Source organism: Balaenoptera acutorostrata, chromosome 20 (assembly GCF_949987535.1).
Source record: "Balaenoptera acutorostrata chromosome 20, mBalAcu1.1, whole genome shotgun sequence".
Taxonomy (NCBI): Eukaryota; Metazoa; Chordata; class Mammalia; order Artiodactyla; family Balaenopteridae; genus Balaenoptera; species Balaenoptera acutorostrata.
This window is the reverse complement of record NC_080083.1, coordinates 54824245-54844548: the sequence shown is the minus strand read 5'-3', so window position 1 is coordinate 54844548 and position 20304 is coordinate 54824245. Positions and strand designations below refer to the sequence as shown.

The 20304-nt window shown below is 41.5% G+C and overlaps 1 protein-coding gene across 6 annotated transcripts in view; it reads left to right on the top strand.

Annotated features, from left to right (window-relative positions):
- The window catches only part of TNRC6C (trinucleotide repeat containing adaptor 6C), a 131068-nt gene that overhangs the window by 27206 nt on the left and 83558 nt on the right, over window positions 1–20304 (top strand). For all 6 annotated transcript variants that reach the window (XM_057536011.1, XM_057536014.1, XM_057536010.1 and 3 more), the window contains exon 2: window positions 19876–19975. In XM_057536011.1, the coding sequence (XP_057391994.1) occupies window positions 19913–19975 (63 nt within the window). In that variant the 5' untranslated portion in view covers window positions 19876–19912. The remainder of the gene's footprint in view (window positions 1–19875; window positions 19976–20304) is intronic.

The window sequence follows — 20304 nt, the reverse complement described above, 5'->3', positions numbered from 1 at the left end:
ATTATGGTCTGTCTACACAATGAAAATATTATGTTGTCTGTCATTAAAAATTGTATTTGTGAAGCTTGCTTAGTGTGAGAATACCTTGTTATATATGAAAAAACAGAATATAAAATTTTATATATAGAATTATTTCAATCATAATCTTTTTTTTTCTTTTTTAAGTTTAGAAAATTCCATTAACTGAACTGAGCGTTATTGAGAGTGTAAATTAACACTGTGGTCAACCATGTACCAGTGGTACTGTGCTAATTAGCAATATTTACCAGGTCTTTACTCTTTATCGCATCTTCTTCCCAACATCAGAATTTCTTCTCTGCATCTGCCCATCTGTGAATCTGTTCTCCCTGAAGATCACTTCTGTACTTTAATGATTCCCTGGTTAAAAATGCACAGCTCCCCCCCCCCCTTTTCTTTTATGTCTGAGCATATTTAGAGTCCAAAATGGTTTGGTTATAATTAGCATCTTTTCCACTAGGTGCTACTGTCTGTTTTTCAGACTGTAAAAACTTTTTCAGTGCGATTTGAAAGTACACAATTGCTTTTTCAGTGTTGGATGTCATTTGTTGGGTGCTGAACGTTTAAATCTCTATTATGGTACATGTGCCTACAAATGACTACAGACAGTTAATGGAGAAAATAACATTAATTTTCAAGGAAACTCTTTGTACTTTTACCTGAGAGATGCCAGGGTGTATAGATTTTAAATATAAGAACCACATTCTGGATCGTCTTTATTTCAAGTAGTTGTGTGTTTATTCTAGTTTTCTAAAATGTAAGCTCGGACTTCCCTGGTGGCGCGGTGGTTAAGAATCCGCCAGCCGCTACAGGGGACACGGGTTTGATCCTTGGTCCGGGAAGAGCCCATGTGCCATGGAGCAACTAAGCCCGTGCACCACAACTACTGAGCCTGCGCTCTAGAGCCCGCAAGCTGCAACTACTGAGCCCACGTGGTCTAGGGCCCGCATGCCGCAACTACTGAGCCCACATGCTGCACCTACTGAAGCCCGCACACCTAGAGCCCATGCTCCGCAACAAGAGAAGCCACTGCAATGAGAAGCCCGCACACAACAAAGAGTAGCCCCCGCTCGCCGCAACTAGAGAAAAGCCTGTGTGCAGCAACGAAGACCCAATGCAGCCAAAAATAAATAAATAAGTTACCATATGATCCAGCAGACCCACTCCTGGGCATATATCCAGAAAAGACAAGAAACTCTAAAATGTAAGCTCTGTGAAGGCAGGGACCAGAACATTGTCTGGCACATAGTAAGTACAGTTGACCCCTGAACAGTGTGGGGGTTAGGGGCGCCAGTCCGCTGCACAACTGAAAATCTGCATGTAACTTTACAGTCGGCCCTCTATATAGGTGGTTCCACAACCTTGGGTTCAACCAGCCTCAGATCGTGTAGTACTGTAGTATGTATTTGTTGAAAAAATCCACATATAAGTGGACCTGCACAATTCAAACCCATGTTGTTCAAGGGTCAACTGTATATATCGAATGAAAAAGAGTGATTGATTGCCACTTCATGGAAATGTCTACAACTAGAATTCATTAGTATGGATACCTCAGTGCCTCTCCATTTCTTGGAATTTGTGTCATTTAGCAGGGTGTACTTCGTTGCCTTAAAGCAGCAGTTCTCAGCAGGAGAGGTACCAACTCCTTTGGGGGGCATTTGGAAATATGGAGATGTGTTTAGAGCTATGGCACGATTGGGTTCAGGCACAGTGGCATTTAGTGGGTTAGGAGCCAAGGATCCTAGATGTTCTGTAGTACCTGGACCAGTCCCATACAGTAAAGACTGGTACTACATCCCTGATGACTTTTGGATAGCCCTCTGGATATTTAGGTAGGTGAAAAATTTGTTTATTCTCACACAGAACCTATTTTACATGTATATACAGTTTGTGTGTGTGTGTGCTGTTGTGATATATACTGAATTTCCCAGGAAAGCAGCTCTCGTGTAAGTTGAGGGAAGATTATACTTTGTCTGGAACGTTCTCAGTAATTACTCATCATTTTGGAAATCTCATCACTGATGTCATGCCATCATGGAATTTGAGTTGCGATGCCAATTTTATTTTCATAGCACTATCACAAACTGAAATTATCTTATTTTCTTGTGCTTTTTATTTGGTTACTCACTAAACTGTAAGCTCCTTAATAATAAGAAGCTTATGTATTTTGTTCACTGGGTATCCTTATACCTAAAACAGAGTGTGGCATATTGTGGCCAGTTACTAATAAAGAATTGATGCATAAATAATGGGTGGGTGTTTGAGTGACAATCTCCTCCTCCTGAGTCTGACCTCTGAATGCTGATGTTCCTTAAGTCTTTGTCCCAGGCCCTCTTTTCTGTTTACTCTAACCCCATCCCTACCTGATTTCAGCTGTGGCCATGGCTTTGATTTATCTCTGCATTGACAGCTCCCTAGATTTCTGTCCAGCCCAAATCTTTCCTCTGAATCCAGAATTATATATCGAGCTGCCAGCTCCCTTCCCAGTTTAATGCTCAAGCATCTCAAATTCAGGGTGTTCTTCTCCAGTGTTTATCTTGAACGATGCCATACACTTAGTCACAGTGGTGAGAAACCCAGGGGCTGTTCTCGATGCCCCCTCTCCCTTATGCCCATATGCAGTTAATCACCACGTTCTAGTCATTTTATCTCCTAAATAATTTTCAAACCCTGCTTTCCATCCCCAAATCCTCTGCTGCTCCCCAAATCCAAACTACCAATTCTAAACTCTTAGACTGACAGCAGAGCCTACTCATTGGTTTCCACTGGTCCACTCTTATCCACGTATATTCCATTCTCCATGTGGTAGCTAGAATGACCTCGTAAAAAGACAAATATGATTGTTATTCTCTTGCTGAAGATTCTTCAGTAACTTCTCACTGCTCTGAGGATAAGACCAAAAACTTTAACTCACGTTTATCCCACCAGACTTGTTTTAGCCATTTCTTCATTGTCCCCATGCTTTAGGCTCAGTAGTCATCTTGCTGTTCTCAAAACGTGTCGTATTTCTTTTCCACCATAGAGCTTTCATCCATGCTGTTCCCCTGCCAGTTCAGCTAGTTATCCTTCAGAGCTTAGCTCACCTCCACAGGAAACCTCCTGTGCTCTCCTGACTAGGCCAGCACCCTCCTCCCTCATGTGCTCTCACAATGCCCCGTGCTGCTTTTTTTTATATATATATTTTTTAATTAATTTATTTTATTTTTATTTATTTTTGGCTGTGTTGGGTCTTCATCGCTGTGCGCGGGCTTTCTCTAGTTGCGGCGAGCGGGGGCTGCTCTTCATTGCAGTGCACAGGCTTCATTGTGGTGGCTTTTTTGTTGCGGAGCACGGGCTCTAGGCGTGCGGGCTCAGTAGTTGTGGCTCGCGGGCTCTAGAGCGCAGGCTCAGTAGTTGTGGCACACGGGCTTCGTTGCTCCGCGGCATGTGGGATCTTCCCAGACCAGGGCTCGAACCCATGTCCCCTGCATTGGCAGGCAGATTCTTAACCACTGCGCCACCAGGGAAGCCCCTGCCCTGTGCTTCTTAGCAAATTGTAATTCATGTGTTATGAAAGTAGCTGTCTGACTTTCCCATAGAATTGAGTTGGTTTTTTTAAAATTCATGAAGTGTATGTATGACCTCCATATATTTATTTATATTATCATCATAAATAATGGCCTAGTAGCAACAGTTTATTTTCTAAAATTTAATTGGTTTTTGTCCAGTAATTTCATAGGGTAGATCACTTTGATTTGTTATTTCACGGGCATACTGTATTTCATTTGTTCTAAGAAACACATTTTTCCCACTTTTAACATCTCTGAAATTGGCATGCATCTTATAGACAATGGTATGTCATGGTGTAATTGGCAACGTTTTTCTTTCTTAGTGCATAAGAAATAATGGTGCGTCTTATATTTGAAAGCATCTTAGATTAGATAAAATTTGGTATTTTTATAACAAATTCATTCTGGAAGATTTACTGGAAACCTTGTGATGCTCAATCATTCTGTAGAAGCATTACTAGGATTTTTCTGTAGCCATAGCAAGTAACTGGTGACATCTTGATCCCTTGAAGAAGTTTCTGCCCAAAATCATTTTGCTCATATTCTATAGAGTTGAATGTTGGGGACTTGATTTATGTATCATTTGTTCAAGTAACACACAAACTCAAATCTGTATCTGTGTATGTATATCTGTTTTGTTTTGGAAAAATTACCTACTTTTTATCTTCACATAGAGATGGGGAAGCTCTCCATCAGTTCTAGAAACTGTTAATTTTCCCCCAGGAATGCATTTTCTCCTTCCTTTTGGAAGAAATTTTAGATGAGCACACCTAGATTTCCCCAGCCATACTTGTATCTAGATATGGGCATATGAATAAAGTTCTGGTTAGTTGGATATGAGCAGAAATAATGTATGAACTTCCAGGGCATGAACCAAAAAGAAAATGATTTGCTCTGCAGTTCTTCTTTTCCCTCTTCTAGTGAATGAAAAGAACTGGGTCTCTAGATGATTTCCTGGAACAAAGGTACCTGGCCAGCCTCCGGACTTGGGGGAGAAACGTTTTGAGGACATTGTATTTTGGGGTCTCTTAGTTATAGTAGCTCTGCCTGTACTGTAACTAGTGTATCATCTAAGAGATTGTCTTAATTGGACTCTTCAATTTCCAAAAAGTGGGGTCAGCCTTACTGTCAGCTTGTCTTCAATCTGAAGCACATGGCTCTTGCTCTTGGACTACGTACAGCAAAGCATATGTGCTCTTTAGGGATGCATTGTGCATGATGAAGGAGCGTGTGCTTGAGAGTCAGTCACTTACTGTCTGCGTCACCGTGGGCTACTCACCGAGATCCTCTGAGCTTCAGTCACCTCCTTTAAGATGCAGGTGATGTCCATTTTAACAAAGTTGTTTTGAGGAGTCATTGGGGTCATCTATTGAAGAGGCCTTGCAAGCCCAGTGTTTACTAAATGATAGCTATTGCTATCATTAGTTTTTCCAAAGACTACAACCTCAAACTATTTTTCTGCCCTAGTATTTTTCAGTTGAACCTGGTATCTATGGAGGATTGTTTGATTTTCTAGGTTTTATCTTTGGATTCAGCAAAACCATCAGAAACCTTCATACCTGGACCATGTACCTTGGCTCCCCAGAGAATTGCTGAGTTTTTGACAGTTCCCTGAGTTTTCCCATCATGCTTTTGGCCATGTGCATGCTTTAGGGCCTGAAAGAAGCTGTCTAGAGCCTGACTCTATGTCACCTGGGAGAGGTATCCCCTGGAAAACTTATTTCTGGACCTGAGTGCTAGGGAAACTTTTTCTTCCTTTGTAGAACTGGTGTATGTTCTCATGGTTTTAATGAGAAGCCATAAAGAACAGAGTGAGGAGTTGAATCATTAATAGTAACATAATTTAGTAAGCTGCTCATTGCTTCACTGTAAGGCAGATTGTAGGGTAGCTCTGAGCACTTACACTGACCCATTACCAGACGTGGTTCCATTAGAGTCCTTTAAGGAGGTGAACTCCGAATTTTTTTTTTTTTTTTTTTTTTTTAAAGAAATCAGAAAACCAAAATGGTGGCAACTAGCAGGGAGTTGACTTTGTGAGAGTAATAGGAAACATTTGCTCTTTTAAATTGGTATGTGAACACAGTATTGGACATCCAGGTCATACAAGTTTACATACTTTGAGTATTAGAGTTGTTGATTTAAGACAGTAATTCTCAGGCTGTAGTTTAAGGTACTGACACAACAATCTGTGACTAGTAAATACTTCTTACTATTCAAAGTATAGAACTGAACAAGTCAGGGTCCAGTGGACAGTTCACTGCTTTGTGTTTGTTGAATGAATGACTAAGGACTAGACCTGATTATATAAGAGCACCATGGCAAATTATAGAACACTTTTTTTCTTAATTAGGTTCCCATAGGATCTCTGTCTAGACTTCGTTGTTTTGTTTCTTTATTTTTGGTCATATGAACCTGGTGTATGTTTAAAAAACAAAACAGAAAATTTAATTCTTTTAATAACTGATATTTTTCAGGTAGGTTTTCTTCCTAATCATTTCTGAAATGAGTCTTTGTATTTCACATTTTTAATGTGAAATATTAACAATCCCTTTCAGTACCTGTGTTTTTTCTGCACAAATAAAATTGGTCATATAATTTATCTCCTGCCTTAGGTTTCTTTGTAGAAACTGTTTAGACGGGCATCTGACGCCTTTATCACCTCATGACTCCAGCGCAGACCCTTGAAACCTTCTTTCCTACTATCCTTTCATATAAACCCTGGCTTCACAGATGTTTCTGGATCAGGGGACTGGGTGGATGGTGGTGGTATCATCTCTTTTTATATTTGACTTTTCCATTGTGCAGATTGTCATAAAGCTATTTCTGCCCAGGTCTTGTGCACTTGCCTGCTCTCCCAAATTAGAATCCAACTTTGAGCACAGGTTAGTTTAATGGCTCCGGAAATTGAATCCACAGTTAACAGTCCTTTTAGTTCACAGAATTGCAACATTTTTTTTTCTTTTAAAGAGTTTTTTTTTGCTTTTAAATTTTATTTATTTATTTATTTATTTTTGGCTGCACTGGGTCTTTGTTGCTGTGCGCGGGCTTTCTCTAGTTGCAGCGAGCTGGAGCTACTCTTTGTTGCGGTGCTTCGGCTTCTCATTGCGGTGGCTTCTCGTTGCAGAGCACGGGCTCTAGGCACGCGGGCTTCAGTAGTTGAGGTACGCAGGCTCAGTAGTTGTGGCTCGCAGGCTCTAGAGCGCAGGCTCAGTAGTTGTGGCGCACGGACTTAGTTGCCCTGCGGCATGTGGGATCTTCCCGGACCAGGGCTCGAACCCGTGTTCCCTGCATTGGCAGGCGGATTCTTAACCATTGCGCCACCAGGGAACTCCCAGAATTGCAGCATTTTTAAACAGAAAGTTACCCTGGAAATGATCTGCAGTCCAGCTCTCTCATTGATAACTGCCCCAGGTATCTGTTTCATCATTTTAGTGAGTGGCCTGCAGTTATATGGTGCCAGGACTTTGTTCTTTCTTCTTCATAATCATGAAGGAGAACCTTCTCTAAATTTGCCCAGATGTATCACAAGTTTTAGAGCATAGAAGTATTATTGAGTCAAACAGAAAATACTGGGCAAGTGATATTAGGCAAATCCAGGCAAAGAGAGTCTTTTTCCCCACCTATCAGGTTTCATACTTCAGGTCTATGTGCTATTAATTAAATTTAACTTGTTTTATATTTGATGTCATTTATTTGTTATTTAGGCACATCTGTGAATTTTACTTATTCATTAGTGTGGCAATATTAAAAAGTCTCCGGTTTGTTGACAGGATTGAAATAGGCTCTAATTTAAGGATTCTTCTGTCAGGAGAGAGAAACCAAACGGTAACATGAACAGGGAAAGTTGAATATAAAGAATTGCTAAGTCTAACGGGATTGGAGTAATGAGGGATTTGCTAGTCAGTAGAGAAAGCTTTAAATTTTGCAGGCATGGAGGTATAAGGAGTAGCCACTGCCCGCAGGGCTGAGATGGGGTGCCCAGTGAGAGCCCCCCTGGCGGAGATCCAGACCTCTGGAGAGGGCACAAGGGATGGCAGAAAAGTCACTGAGCATGGGGGGGTGGGGGGACCACTGGGAAGTTCTCAGGGTGGGGGAGGGAGAGGGCTTTAAGAGTCAGCCAAGAGCAAAACTCTTTTCCTGCTGTGTCTCTCTAGCACCCTCTGTTGAAAAAGCTTAACATCGTGCCAGCTGGCAAAGGAAAATGTTTAAAGGTCCCAGTTCTCACAGAGTGGGCAAAAAGCTGAGCGTGGAGCTGAGCGGCAGTAAATCAATAGCCAGCACAGTTCCCCACCTCCACATTCCTTAGTAGTTGGAAGTAGACACCTTTGGGTAAAGCATGCTTGTCATTGGTTACCCAGTACCTATTTTAAAATTTTCTAGCAAACAATGAAATCCTGATCATTCTTAGTAACCACTCTGTGGCTTCCATGCCAGGGTGTGCCAGCCAGGACTACTGTATCTGAGAGATTGCTTGGAGGTTTGCTTCTGTTGTTTTAAGCATACTTAAAGTACACATATTCAAGTATCATTATGTAAATTGACGATGAAAATGGAGCAACAATAAAAAGTATAGTGTCATTTTCTGACTTAATTTGAGGCTACTTTAAACTCAGAAATGAAATAAAAGGTTTTCACAAAATGGTACTTAGGGACTTCCCTGGTGGTCCAGCAGTTAAGACTCCACGCTTCCACTGTGGAAGGCACGGGTTCAATCCCTGGTCGGGGAGCTAAGATCCTGTATGCTGTGTGGCTCGGCCAAAAAAAAAGAAAAAAAGTACTTATAACTTCTGTACTTGTAACTGACATGTGATATAGTAATTCTAAAGCAGTTTTTATAGTGGTTAAAAATGTTTACTGAACATGATTAGTTTTGAGACATCATAATTAAATAGTGCTAGATCCAGTCAGCACTTACTTTTACTGAGTAAGTCTAAATTAAATAAATAGATTGTTGAGAAACTGTATTTATCAGGATTCTTTGGTTACAAGCAACAGAAAGTGACTCTGTACAAATTAAGGGGGGAGGGGAAGAGGGACTTTGGAATGATATGAGGTGGCTGACATCATTGAAGGAAAAACTGAGAAGCCGGGCTCCTCAGCCTGCAAAATCTAGGTAGCAAGTGCTAATGGACAGATCTGGAGGCTGCAGTCGCTGAGATGGATCTGTCCCAGCTGTTTGCCACTCAGTTCAGGATTCACATTCCAAGGAGTGTCTTGACTGGCCTAGTAGGACCAGGCAAGGGCAAGGCACTGAGGTACCAGGCCACAGGAACAACTTGTTCCTGGGCTCAAAGGACATACGTTACCAAGACTTAATTCTCACACCATTTCTTTGCTTCTCTTCCTTGGCGTCAGCTTCATTTCCAGGCCCTCTGTGGTTAAGGCCTTGAGTTTCCGTTCAACGTCCTTCCTGTGAGGTTCACATGCAGAGTCATCCTGAATCTAATCACCGTGGCCCAGGAAATGCAGTGCTTTTTGATTGGCCAGACACATCTCTAGAGCCACTGTCCTAAACATTAGCATGAGAGAAGGACTGGTACTCTGGGGGAAATTGGGGTACAGTTTCCAAAAGGAGGAGTAAAGGAAGCTGAGCGGCAAAAATAACAGACGGAGGTAATCAACTTTATTGTTCAGAGAAAAGCCTACCAAATGAGGGACATCATTTGCTCTGTGACAAAAAGCCAATGGAAAAAGATAATAAGATGTAGAGAAGCATGAGTGGGACAGGGAAGTGGATATATCTGTCAGTGGTTAGACAGCAGGCACCATAATGTGTGTTTATCCGATGAGAGGGACTGCTAAGAAGTCTGGTCAGTCAGACTGCTTCCTACTAAGGGTGCTGCTGGCTTTTGTTCTGGTTTGGTGTTTTAGCCACAGTAGTAAGTCTGTATTAGGCACTAAAATGAAAATAATGTCAGAGCTCTTTTGGAATACCTTGAGGCCAGCTGATTTTGCCATGCCTCTCTTCAGATCTCTGTGATGCTTCTCTATCCTTCTAAAATAAAGGTTCCTGCAGTCAGCATTCCCAATCAGTGTCTCGTCCTTTTCTCCACATCTTCCCTCTGTGTCTTATGGTACACTGGTTCTGTGGTAAATGAAGATCTTTATCTTTAACTCTGTACCCTCGCAACTCACTCCATGTCTCCCCCTCCATTTAATTGAAACCCCATCTCTCATTAGGCCAGGAATGGAGGGGGAAGAAGATGCATGAGGGAGGGATTCAACATTCTCCAGAACCACCACCTCCCCCGCCCCGCCCAGTGACCATTTACAAATCATTATTTTTTGCTTTTGTTTTTTATTTTTGTTGTTTTTATTCACTTTTTTAAAAAGTTTACGTACAGTACAATTCACTCTCTAGTGTACAGTTATCTAAGTTTCAACAAATGCATACATTATATATATGTAATGTTTATAGGTGTATATAACCACCATCATAATCAAGATTCAGGATAGTTCTGTCATCCTCCAAAGTTCCCTTGCTCTCTGCCCCTTTGTAGTAATATATTCCTCCCTCCCCAGCCCCAGGCAATCACAGGTCTGTTTTATGGTCCTATAATTTTTCTCTTTTTCCAGATTGTCATATAAATGGAACTATACAGCACATATCCTTTTGAATCTGGCTGCTTGTACTTAATATATGATATGTCTGAGTGTGGTTTTCTCCGAGTTTATCCTATTAGGAGTTCACAGAGCTTTTTGAATCTGTAAATTTATTTATATCACCAAATTTGGGGAGTTTTCCACCATTATTTTTTCAGATTTATTTTTCTTCACCAATCTCTTTCTCCTCTACTCCTGGAACCCTAATGACATGAATGTTGGACCTTTTGGTATTGTCCCATGGTCCCTGAGACTCTTCATGTTTCTCAATCTTTTTTCTGTCTGTTCTTCAGATCATTTCTTTTGCTTGAATTAAGTTCACAAACTTTTCTCTCATTCATTCTTTCATTGCACTCATCTAGTGAAGTTTTTAATTCAGATATTTTATTTTTCAGTTCTAAAATTTCCACTTGAGGGAATTCCCTGGCGGGCTAGTGGTTAGGACTCTGCACTTTCACTGCCAAGGATGGGGGTTTGATCCCTGGTCAAGGAACTAGGATCCTGCAAGCTGCGTAGCACAGACAGAAAGTAAAAAATAAGTGAATGAATGAATGAATGAATAAAATTTCCACTTCTGTTTTTACAGTTTCTATTTATCTGCTGTGAACACCTATATTCCCATTTGTTTCAAGGGCATTTACCTTTATTTGCCTCCTGGAGCATAGTTACAATAACTGCTTTAAAGTCTTTGTCTGATAATTCCAACACCTGGGTCATCTGGGAGTTGGCATCCCTTGTATTTTGTCCTGACAGTTTGCCCACATTTTCCTGGTTCTTTGTATGAAGAGTAGTTTTGGATTTTATCCTGGACATTCTGAATATGTTGTATAGACTTTGAGTCCTATTAAACTCCTCTAGAGCATGTTGATTCTGCTGTTGTTATTTTGTTTTGTTTTTGTTTTAGCAGGCAATCAACCCAGTTAGGTTCAGACCACAAAGTCTGTCTCGCCTTCTGTGGGCAGTGGTTCAAATGTCGTTCAGTTTCCGTAGCTTTCACTATGCTATGCTGCTTTGGGCCTTGCCCACCCATGTGCCACTCAGGGGTTAGTCCAAGACTTGAGGGAGAAGAGGGGAGGGTAGTTGAAGTTGTAGTTCAGTTTTCAAAGCAGTTGCTTCGCTGTTTTGGGTCTGTCCCACACATGCATGACTCGAAGGTGAACCCAGAACTGTGAAGGTTTATGCACAGACTTTGGGGGTCTCCTCCAGCCGATTGCTCTCTGGGTCCCGCACACTGTCTAGCTCACAAGAGCTCAGTTTCCTGATTCTCTGTTCAGAAAGATGGGCTTCTCTGGGTTTCAGCTGCCTGGGCCACCACAGCACAGCACAGCTCTGTGACTGGGGCCAACCTTCGGTCAAAATTACAACAAACCAGCTTCAAGAGGAGGGGAGGTGAGAAACTCGCCCCCATACAGTCACCTCCCCAAGTTTTGACTCCTCTGCCTAGTCCACCTGCTTTTGTTTACTTTTCATAGTTTGTATTTTTGAATTTATGTTGTACCTCATCCAGTCTTTTGTGGTAATCAGTGGCAGAGAGGCTGTGGTGGGCTTACTCCATCTTGGCTGGCCCCGGAAGTCTTAAATCACGACCTGTGTTAGTTTTCTATGCTGCATGACAAATTACCACAAACTTAAAGCAATACATATTCCTTATTTCACGGTTTCTGTGGGTCAGGAGGCTAGGCATGGGTTAGTTAGCTGGACCCACTGCAGGCTGCAGTCAAGGCCAGGTCTGGGTTTTCATGGGCGGGGTGTGTGTTGGGGGGAGTTGACTGGGGAAAGGTGGGCTTCCAAGCTCACTCAGGCTGTTGGGAGAGTTCATTTCCTTGCAGCAGTAGGACTCATGGCAGCTGTTTCTTCAAAGCTAACACCTGAAAGGGAGACTAAAGCAAGTCTGCTAAACAGATGGAGTCTTATAAATGTAGTTAAGGCAGCAGCATTCCATCACCTTTGCCATATTCTAGCGGTGAGAAGCAAGTCACGGGTCCCTCCCACACTCACGGAGAGGGCATTATACAAAGGTGTGAACATCAGGAGACCTTAGATTCTCTCTAACTATGTTTTCCTTTAATCCTCAAATAAAAACTCTTCCTTCCACCCTCTGCTCCTATTTGTCAGAGCTGTGGTGCCCTTTTCCACCCCACGTCCTGGTGTCACGCTGAATGGCTGCATGACAGTCCAGTTCTTTTACCCAGTCCAGCCCATACTTGAGCCTACAGGTTCTTGACCTCCTATGCTAGTGACCTTCACTTTCGAACCTAGTTCTGTGACTCTGAATCTCAAGCATAAGCTGTCTACTACATTATTCTGTTTATTTCCATAGTCTATCAAGCATTAAGGATAATTCAAGCTTTACTGTCACTTTCCTATTAGATTCTGTGCCCCTCAAGGTGTAAGACTATTTTATGTCTTATCCTTTCTGTACTGCCCACAAGGGTGTATCACATATTCAAACACATGTTGAAAAATTAAGAATCTTAAATATTTATTTGACAACTGGACAGGATACGTCTTCCTTCCCCTTCCCTTTTAATTTTGTCTGATAACACTTAACCAGCTCTTCCTAACGTAAACCCTGCCAGGAAATTCTAATTGAATTAGCCAAACTGTATATAACGGCATATAACACACACACACACACTGAATTAGTGAATATTTTAATGACATGACATTGGAGTCTAACTTCAGAGCATAAGCTGTGATGTGTCCTGTAGGTGAAACTAGGTTACAGTTTCTGGTGACTAAACCTCACAGGCAAGAACAAGCCCACCCTCTTTTTTGAATCCCGTTCATTTGCAAAAAGGGAGTAATCAACTAATAAAAGACTGGAAATTTGGAAGACTTTCCACCTAGAATACTTTGACATAGGGTGGCTACAGCTGTCAAATCATGTTTCCCTGGGAAAAGGTGTAGTTAGCTAGGAATACTGAGATGATTGATACCCACAGAGTCTCCACTTATGGGCAGTCTCCTACCTCCCAACGCTTCCTTCTTCTAGCTGCCTCCAAAATATGAGTGTGGCTTCTTTCTCCACCCAAAGCCTCCTAATCCAGTGATTGCTAAACTATTTGAGAATAAAAGAAATATGCATCTTGAAAATCCAGATTATTAAAAATATTTTCTTTCCAATAGAATTCAGTATACTAGGGACCCATGGCAGTATGCCTTGCCACACAAAGTATTGGTAATTTATGTCCATTTTGCCCCTTCAGACTTGCTCTGGGTCCTGAAGTTGAGCCCCGTATGAGATTTCTCCTTAACTAGTTTTCACTATTACTGAAGCATTAGCTATATCACTAATTAAAGCAATGCTGTTTTCTTTAGCAGAAGCTAGATAGACTAAAGCTGGAGTTACTTGTAATGGTGATAAACTGGAAATGAAGTGAATGTGTATGAATAGAGGAATAACTGAATAGAATATGGTAACATTCACACCATGGTATATTATGTAGCCATTAGAAATAATGGATATGGATTAGATCTATCAGTTGGGAGAGGGGATGAGGAGAGAGAGACACATATTGAATGAGAAAAGCAAGATGCAAAAAAGTTTACATAACATGATCCCTGTGTTACAAAACAATGATCAAATAAAATCCTTTGTAAAAGTATATAGGTATGTATGTTTCCATATAATTACATGAGCATGGAGAGAGGCACAGAAGGATATGAGAAGGATATGGAGAAGTGAACCTTTGAGATGGATGTGGAGGGAGAAGAAAGAATGAGTAAGGGATGCCAAGCAAATGAGAAACAAAAGCAAAGGTTATATTGGGAAAAAATATATAAGTTTATATGTACACATGTATATAAAGTCATATGTATTTAAATTTAATTTTTTAAGTTGAAATTAAAATTTAAAAGTGAAATTCTCCCAACCTGGCTATCCCTCTTCTTTATTTCCCTTACAGCTTGACTTGTAAATCTCACAACTTCTCCACATAGAAAAAAAATACAGTTTATAATCTTCTTACCAGCCTCAAAAGGTAGATAGAAATTTATTAAATATTACTTGGTCATTTCAGAAAATAAAATTTCCCTTGAAAAGAAAATACAGAAGATTTTTTTTCCAGTATAAATTTCACCTGAGATTATGGACCAGAAGTTGGTGCTAGAAATGTCGTGAATGATGACAGGCTTTTCTTGGTGCCACAGAGACAGGAGACAGTCCTGCCACCAAGGTACTTACAGCCCAGAGCACAGAAGGAAGCACACAATGTTCATTAAAAGCAGGACATAACACCCCCTTAACTATAGTAGAAAGATAACATAAGCAGGAGGGCATCACCCAGCAGACTTTTATGTTCTCGTTGCATTTTGTACATATCACTGTTGTAATAGTGATCATTTATTTGATGCATTATTTATATGAATATCCTTAAAAGCGTATGAACTCTGCCTTGTCACTGCTGTAATCTCTGCTATAATATTTGTTAAATGAATCAATCCCTCTTTTTGTCCCTGGTGCCTACCACAGTAAATAGCATGTGCTAGTTGTATAGTTCCTGAGTAACTGAATTAGTGAACATATGAGATGATCTTAAGGTTTAGGCTCTCTGGTAAAGGAACTGATGAAAATAGCTTAGAAGAAAATGGAAGACAAGGAATAGGAGTTTTTGGTAAAGATAATGAATGGGTTCAGTGGAAATAGTAAGGAGAGGAGGTTATGGTCAGAATGCAGAATAATGACATCTAAAATTTCAGCAGTTCTAGGTGGTTAAAGTCTACTAGCTAATACTTTGAATAAAGCACTCTGGTGATCAGGGGAAAGGCTGCATGTTTTCGCCTTTGAGGCTACTTTAGCGAAATAGCCAGCTCCCCAACCTGTCTCCCTAAAGCAAAGCCAATGAGGAAACAAGTCCAGCCCATGCACACAAAACTAATTGGTTTTTTGGGGTTTTTTTTTCAAGCCTGAATGGTCAAACCAAAGATGACCAGACAATTGAGAAAAGTCTCTCACATCAAAGGGAGTCTAAGGGAAGAACTGTTCAGAAAGGAAACAATGCAGAAAATTTAGCAGAACTTCAGAAAAACCCTAATTCATATCCTCTGCTAGCATAAAAATGATTTGCGTCCATAAAACAAGAACCCGGTATTGTGGGAAAAGAGCAACTGGAGAATAAGGAAGTTATATAAAATTTTAATATCATGGAATAAGAAGCTCAGTAGAAGGGCTGGAACACCAAGTTCAGTTAAGCACTCAGAAAATTGAGAATAACAAAAAAGAGTAGAAAACATAAAGATAAATTATGATGATCCCTCCAAGAAACTTAATATGTGTTGTTCAGAAAACAGAAGATGTTTTCAATAAAATAGAGAACTGAAAGAAATGTCTCTATATGGAAAGAAAGCATCAGCCAAATACTAAGCACAAATAATGGGGGAGAAAGATACCAAGGTGCACATCATCATGAAATTTCAGAATCCCAGGGGTGAAAAGAAGCTTTGGAGCGGGGGAAATCACCTAGAAAGGACTAAAAAAGCAAAATGACATCAGACTGCTCTTGAGTAGGTAGTGGATGCTAGAGTACAGGGGCACTGTGCCTTCAAACTTGATTTTCAGCCTAGAATTTATGCTCAGCCAAACCATCAGTGAAACAAAAAGGTAGCCAATTCCGGCATAACTGAGGGCATCATTCAAGGCGGAAGACAAGGGAAGTCACAAGATGACCGAATTAGTAAGTTTAGGTCAGCATTCATGGATGGGCGATGATGGGGAGTTTGCACACACTGTTCCTTCTGCTTAGCCTGTTAGCTCCTCCTTTCCCACTGTATCAATCTGGATTGATAGAAATGACACAGAGATGCAGAGTTAAAAATAAGGAATACGTAAACTACAGTAAAAGAGTAGGCTCCACAAAGATACACAAATGTCCAAGAAGCATATGAAAAGATGCTTGATATCACTATCATTAGGGAAATGCAAATCAAACCCACAACGTGGTACTTAGGGTTAGTCAACAGAAGCAGAAAATAGAATGGTGGTTGCCACGGCCTGGGGAGAGGGGGCGTGTAGTGGGGAGTTGTTTCTTGGGCACAGAGTTTCACTTTTGCAAGATGAAAACAGTTCTGGAGATTGGTAGTACAACCATGGGACTAACATTACTGAACTGTACACGTAAAAATGGTTAAGATGGCAAACTTTATGTATATTTTACCACAATTAAAAATTTTTTTTTTAAATAAAATAACTAGAGGATATTAGAAAACTCTAGCAGAGTGCTCCCGGCCCAGAGTGAGCTGGACTGAGGCTCCAGAGAGGAGTTTGGGGAATGCAGTTGAGCAGAGGGCTCATGTCTTTAAACTGGAGGAGGGCGGATGTGCAAAAAACAGGAACAGTTTTCGTAAGGAGGATATCGCAAGAGGAAAAGAAGAACAGTTAGGAACTCTAGAAAAAAAGCAGCTACACAAGAAGTTAAATGTCCTCACAGTACCCTACCTAGCTCTGCAGCGAACATTAACATACTGTTTTTAAAGCAAATGCCATTCATCGTTTGAACTCAAAGCCGTGATGGGCTGGAAGATAGGGGTCTGAAGAACCAAATCTGTATCCAACATTATAGAAATTAAATTGTTACTATCTCAAATTGATAAGTCAAGAAATAGGGATCCAAGCATTTTTAAAGATACACAACTGTATATTCACATAGAGAGAGAATGTTCTTAAAAAAAACTCCTTACCTCCAAGGAGAGAGCCTGCGGACACTGGAGAAGGGAGAATCTGTCTTTTTGTTAACGTATCTTTTGTACCGTTTATGTTTTCTCATGAGCGTGTATTACTTTACAAATAGAAATGAGATTCAGTGTTGATTTTTTAAAAATTATTAATGAAAAATTGCAGGAATTGTATACCAGGAGTTAGAGGTAGAAGAAATTAGTGCTGGTTAGGGGGATATTAGATAAAACTTTATTAAAGTTCATACATTTGAATCGTGCTTTGTCATAGGAACGTGAGCTCAGGCAGGAAAGTGTAAGATATCTCAGGGCTACGTGAGCTGTTTATTTACAGCATTTTATTTTACCAGTACAGTAAAACCTTAACTGTACTGCTGGGGGAATAGCTGGTTCTGATTAATTTAACTTTCAGAGTAATCCAATCAAGCAAAAATCATTTTTATTCCATCTTCTATAGAATACCTTTTTTTAAATGTAGCTCTACTTGCCTTCTTTATTAAGTTTAATATCTGAAGATGACTTAAGGCTTTCGTTATGCTGTAGATTAACAAAGTATAACAGTAGCGGTGGACAGCCACTACATTCCTAGTTTTTATTTGTTCACTTTTTCCCTAGATGTGTGCCAGTAGCGTGGTGATTACAGCACCAACCCATCACTCACAGGGGTTGCCTGTACCTTATAAGAATATTTAAACACAGATTTCTTAGTGTCTCTGCATCCTTTAACATGAAAATATTCCTGGAAAGTATCATCTAAGGTAATGAATAATAGCTGGTTCCCAAGCTTGGGCAATGTACTGACTTCCTTTTAAAAGTTGTTTCTCAGCCTTGGTTGGACATTGGAGTCATCTGGAAGCTTTTAAAACTGCTGATGTCTGAGTTCAATTCCCTGATTTCACTGAAAAGGGATACAGCCTTGGCATTGGAAGTTTTTAAAACTTCCCAGGTGATTCTGATGAGCAGCCAAGAACCACTGTTTTAAAGGAAGAATAATCTCTAAGTGCCCCATCACCGCCACCTTGTTGATTTAAGTTACTTTTATTACGATGGTATTCAAATATGTACAAACGGACGCTAGGTTGAGATTCCCTATGCATGTAGTAGTTGTAAACACATTTATAGGTTAAAAACAAACTCCAAAATTAATAAGTTAAACAACGGTGATGGGTGGACAGTGGTGTTTTGCTGAGGCTTTTGTGCATGTTGTTGCTTCTGCTGAGTCTATTAAATCCTCCTTCCTACTTGTATCAGTCTGGCCCAGTGAGGAGACAGAAACTACATGGTGATATAAACAGGGAACGTTTATTATAAAGAATAATTAAACTGTGATAAGAGAACAGCTGTAGAGCTAGCTAGGGCTGAGGGAGAGAACCTGAGGAAGGGCCGATTGGAGGGGGCCCCTCCCCAAGGCTGGAGCTCACACTCACTGAAGAAGCTGTAGGTGCAGCCCCCTGGATGGCAGAGTGGCTCCCAGCTTCTCCCAGGTCAGCCAGTGGCAGTTGCTGGCAGCAGGAAGCACTCCTCCAGCCCGGGAAAGCCGGTAGCCCGCCACACGGGCACACAGGAGGTGGGAGCCCTGGTGGCAGCCCTCCTGGTGGCGAGCTGCAGTTGATGGCCAGGCGTGCAGGTGTGCAGACAACGTGGCAGTGTCAGTGCCACGGGCACGGAGCACGTGGCATCCCCGTCAGGAGGGCCGCGGCCACATCATTAGGAGAAGGCCACAGAGACTGGTGTGGGAGCGGGGCGAGTAGCAGGAGGCCCGCAGTGCACAGTGTCTGTGTTGACAGGGTCACTGGAAAGTGACACTAGATCACACCAGAGCTGCACGTTTGCTTAGAGACTGCCCTTTCTTGGTCCGTGGCTGGGGTCCTCACCAGGTGTCCTCATAGCCACGTGCTGACCCCACCCTGCAGCTTCCAGAGACAGTGGGACAGCCCCTTGCTGCTGCAAGCCCCTCTAGCGCCCTTCACTGGGAAACCTCTGCATTGCGCTCACAGGGAAGGAGAAGTGCTTGAGGGGACGGGTCCATTATTGGCAAAGCGCGTGCTGGAGGGTGAATCTGGAGCTGACAGGCACTGAATTGATAACTGACACAGCACCCCATGCCAGCCAAACACTTTTGCCGCATTTAAGCCGTAGCTCATAGGCTACCTGACTCTTCCAAGTGTTGCTCTATGCCATGTTCCAGTGTACCCTTATAGTAGCTCACCATGCTGTGTAGGGATCTTTGTTTAAAAAACAATTGTTTTGTCCAGCCAACATAAAAGGTGTGCATAAGAATCACCTCCAAAGGCTCTGATTTGGTTGGGCTAGTGTGGGACCCAGGAATCTACACTTTTAATAGGTAGATTCTGATGATGGTGGTCCCTGAGACAGCACCTGTAGAAATATTGGTCTGGGGCTGGACTCTGGGGACTATGTCTTTCTCCATCTTGTACCCTTAATTCCTGGTACACTGCCTGATAAAAGGTTGGTGTTCAACAGATGTGGGCCAGTGAATGACCGCCGCCAAAGAAGTCAGGGCCACGTGCTCTAGTACTTAACAGAGAAGTGGAGCTGGTGGGGGGAGGGCTGAAGGTCCATTTCTAACACCGCTTCTCAAAAATGTCCTTCTTTATGCTACGCGTGAAACTCTGTTTGACTTAAAACTTTCTGCAGCTAATGTTTTTTCATTTTTTTTTAAATAAATTTATTTATTTATATTTATTTTTTGGCTTTGTTGGGTCTTCGTTTCTGTGCGAGGGCTTTCTCTAGTTGCGGCGAGCAGGGGCCACTCTTCATCGCGGTGCGCGGGCCTCTCACTGTCGCGGCCTCTCTTGTTGCGGAGCACAGGCTCCAGACGCGCAGGCTCAGTGGTTGTGGCTCACGGGCTTAGTCGCTCCACGGCATGTGGAATCCTCCCAGACCAGGGCTCGAACCCGTGTCCCCTGCATTGGCAGGCAGATTCTCAACCACTGCGCCACCAGGGAAGCCCGTTTTTTCATTTTTTAATTTTAAAATGGACATTATACTAATACCACTTTATTTTTAATAGGGAGAAAGAACAAGAAACACAAAAAGAGGAACGTTTGATGGAAGAAAAGAAAAAGAAAAAGCAGGAAGAAAAGAAAAAGAAGGAAGGTGCTCAGAAAAAGGTTTGGCTACAGTTCCTAGTTCATTGTTTCTGTCATCACTCGTGTCTCACCGCATTATCATAGCCACTGCAGTACAGAGGTTCGGTTATTACTTTTAAAATTCAGTGTGCTCAATCTAGAGTGCTAGTGACATAGATAAAGGGTGACAGCCACAGAATGTCTTTTTTAAGGAATGAGAAATACTAGAGCTGTGTTTTGAAGGACTTTGATTTTAGTCATTGGTAGTAAAGAATGTCCATGCTATTTTACTTAAACTGAACTGTCCAGAGCAACCATGTCTAAGGGCCATTTAACTCATTTTGTTTGAAAAGCTAGAAATAATTTTTGCA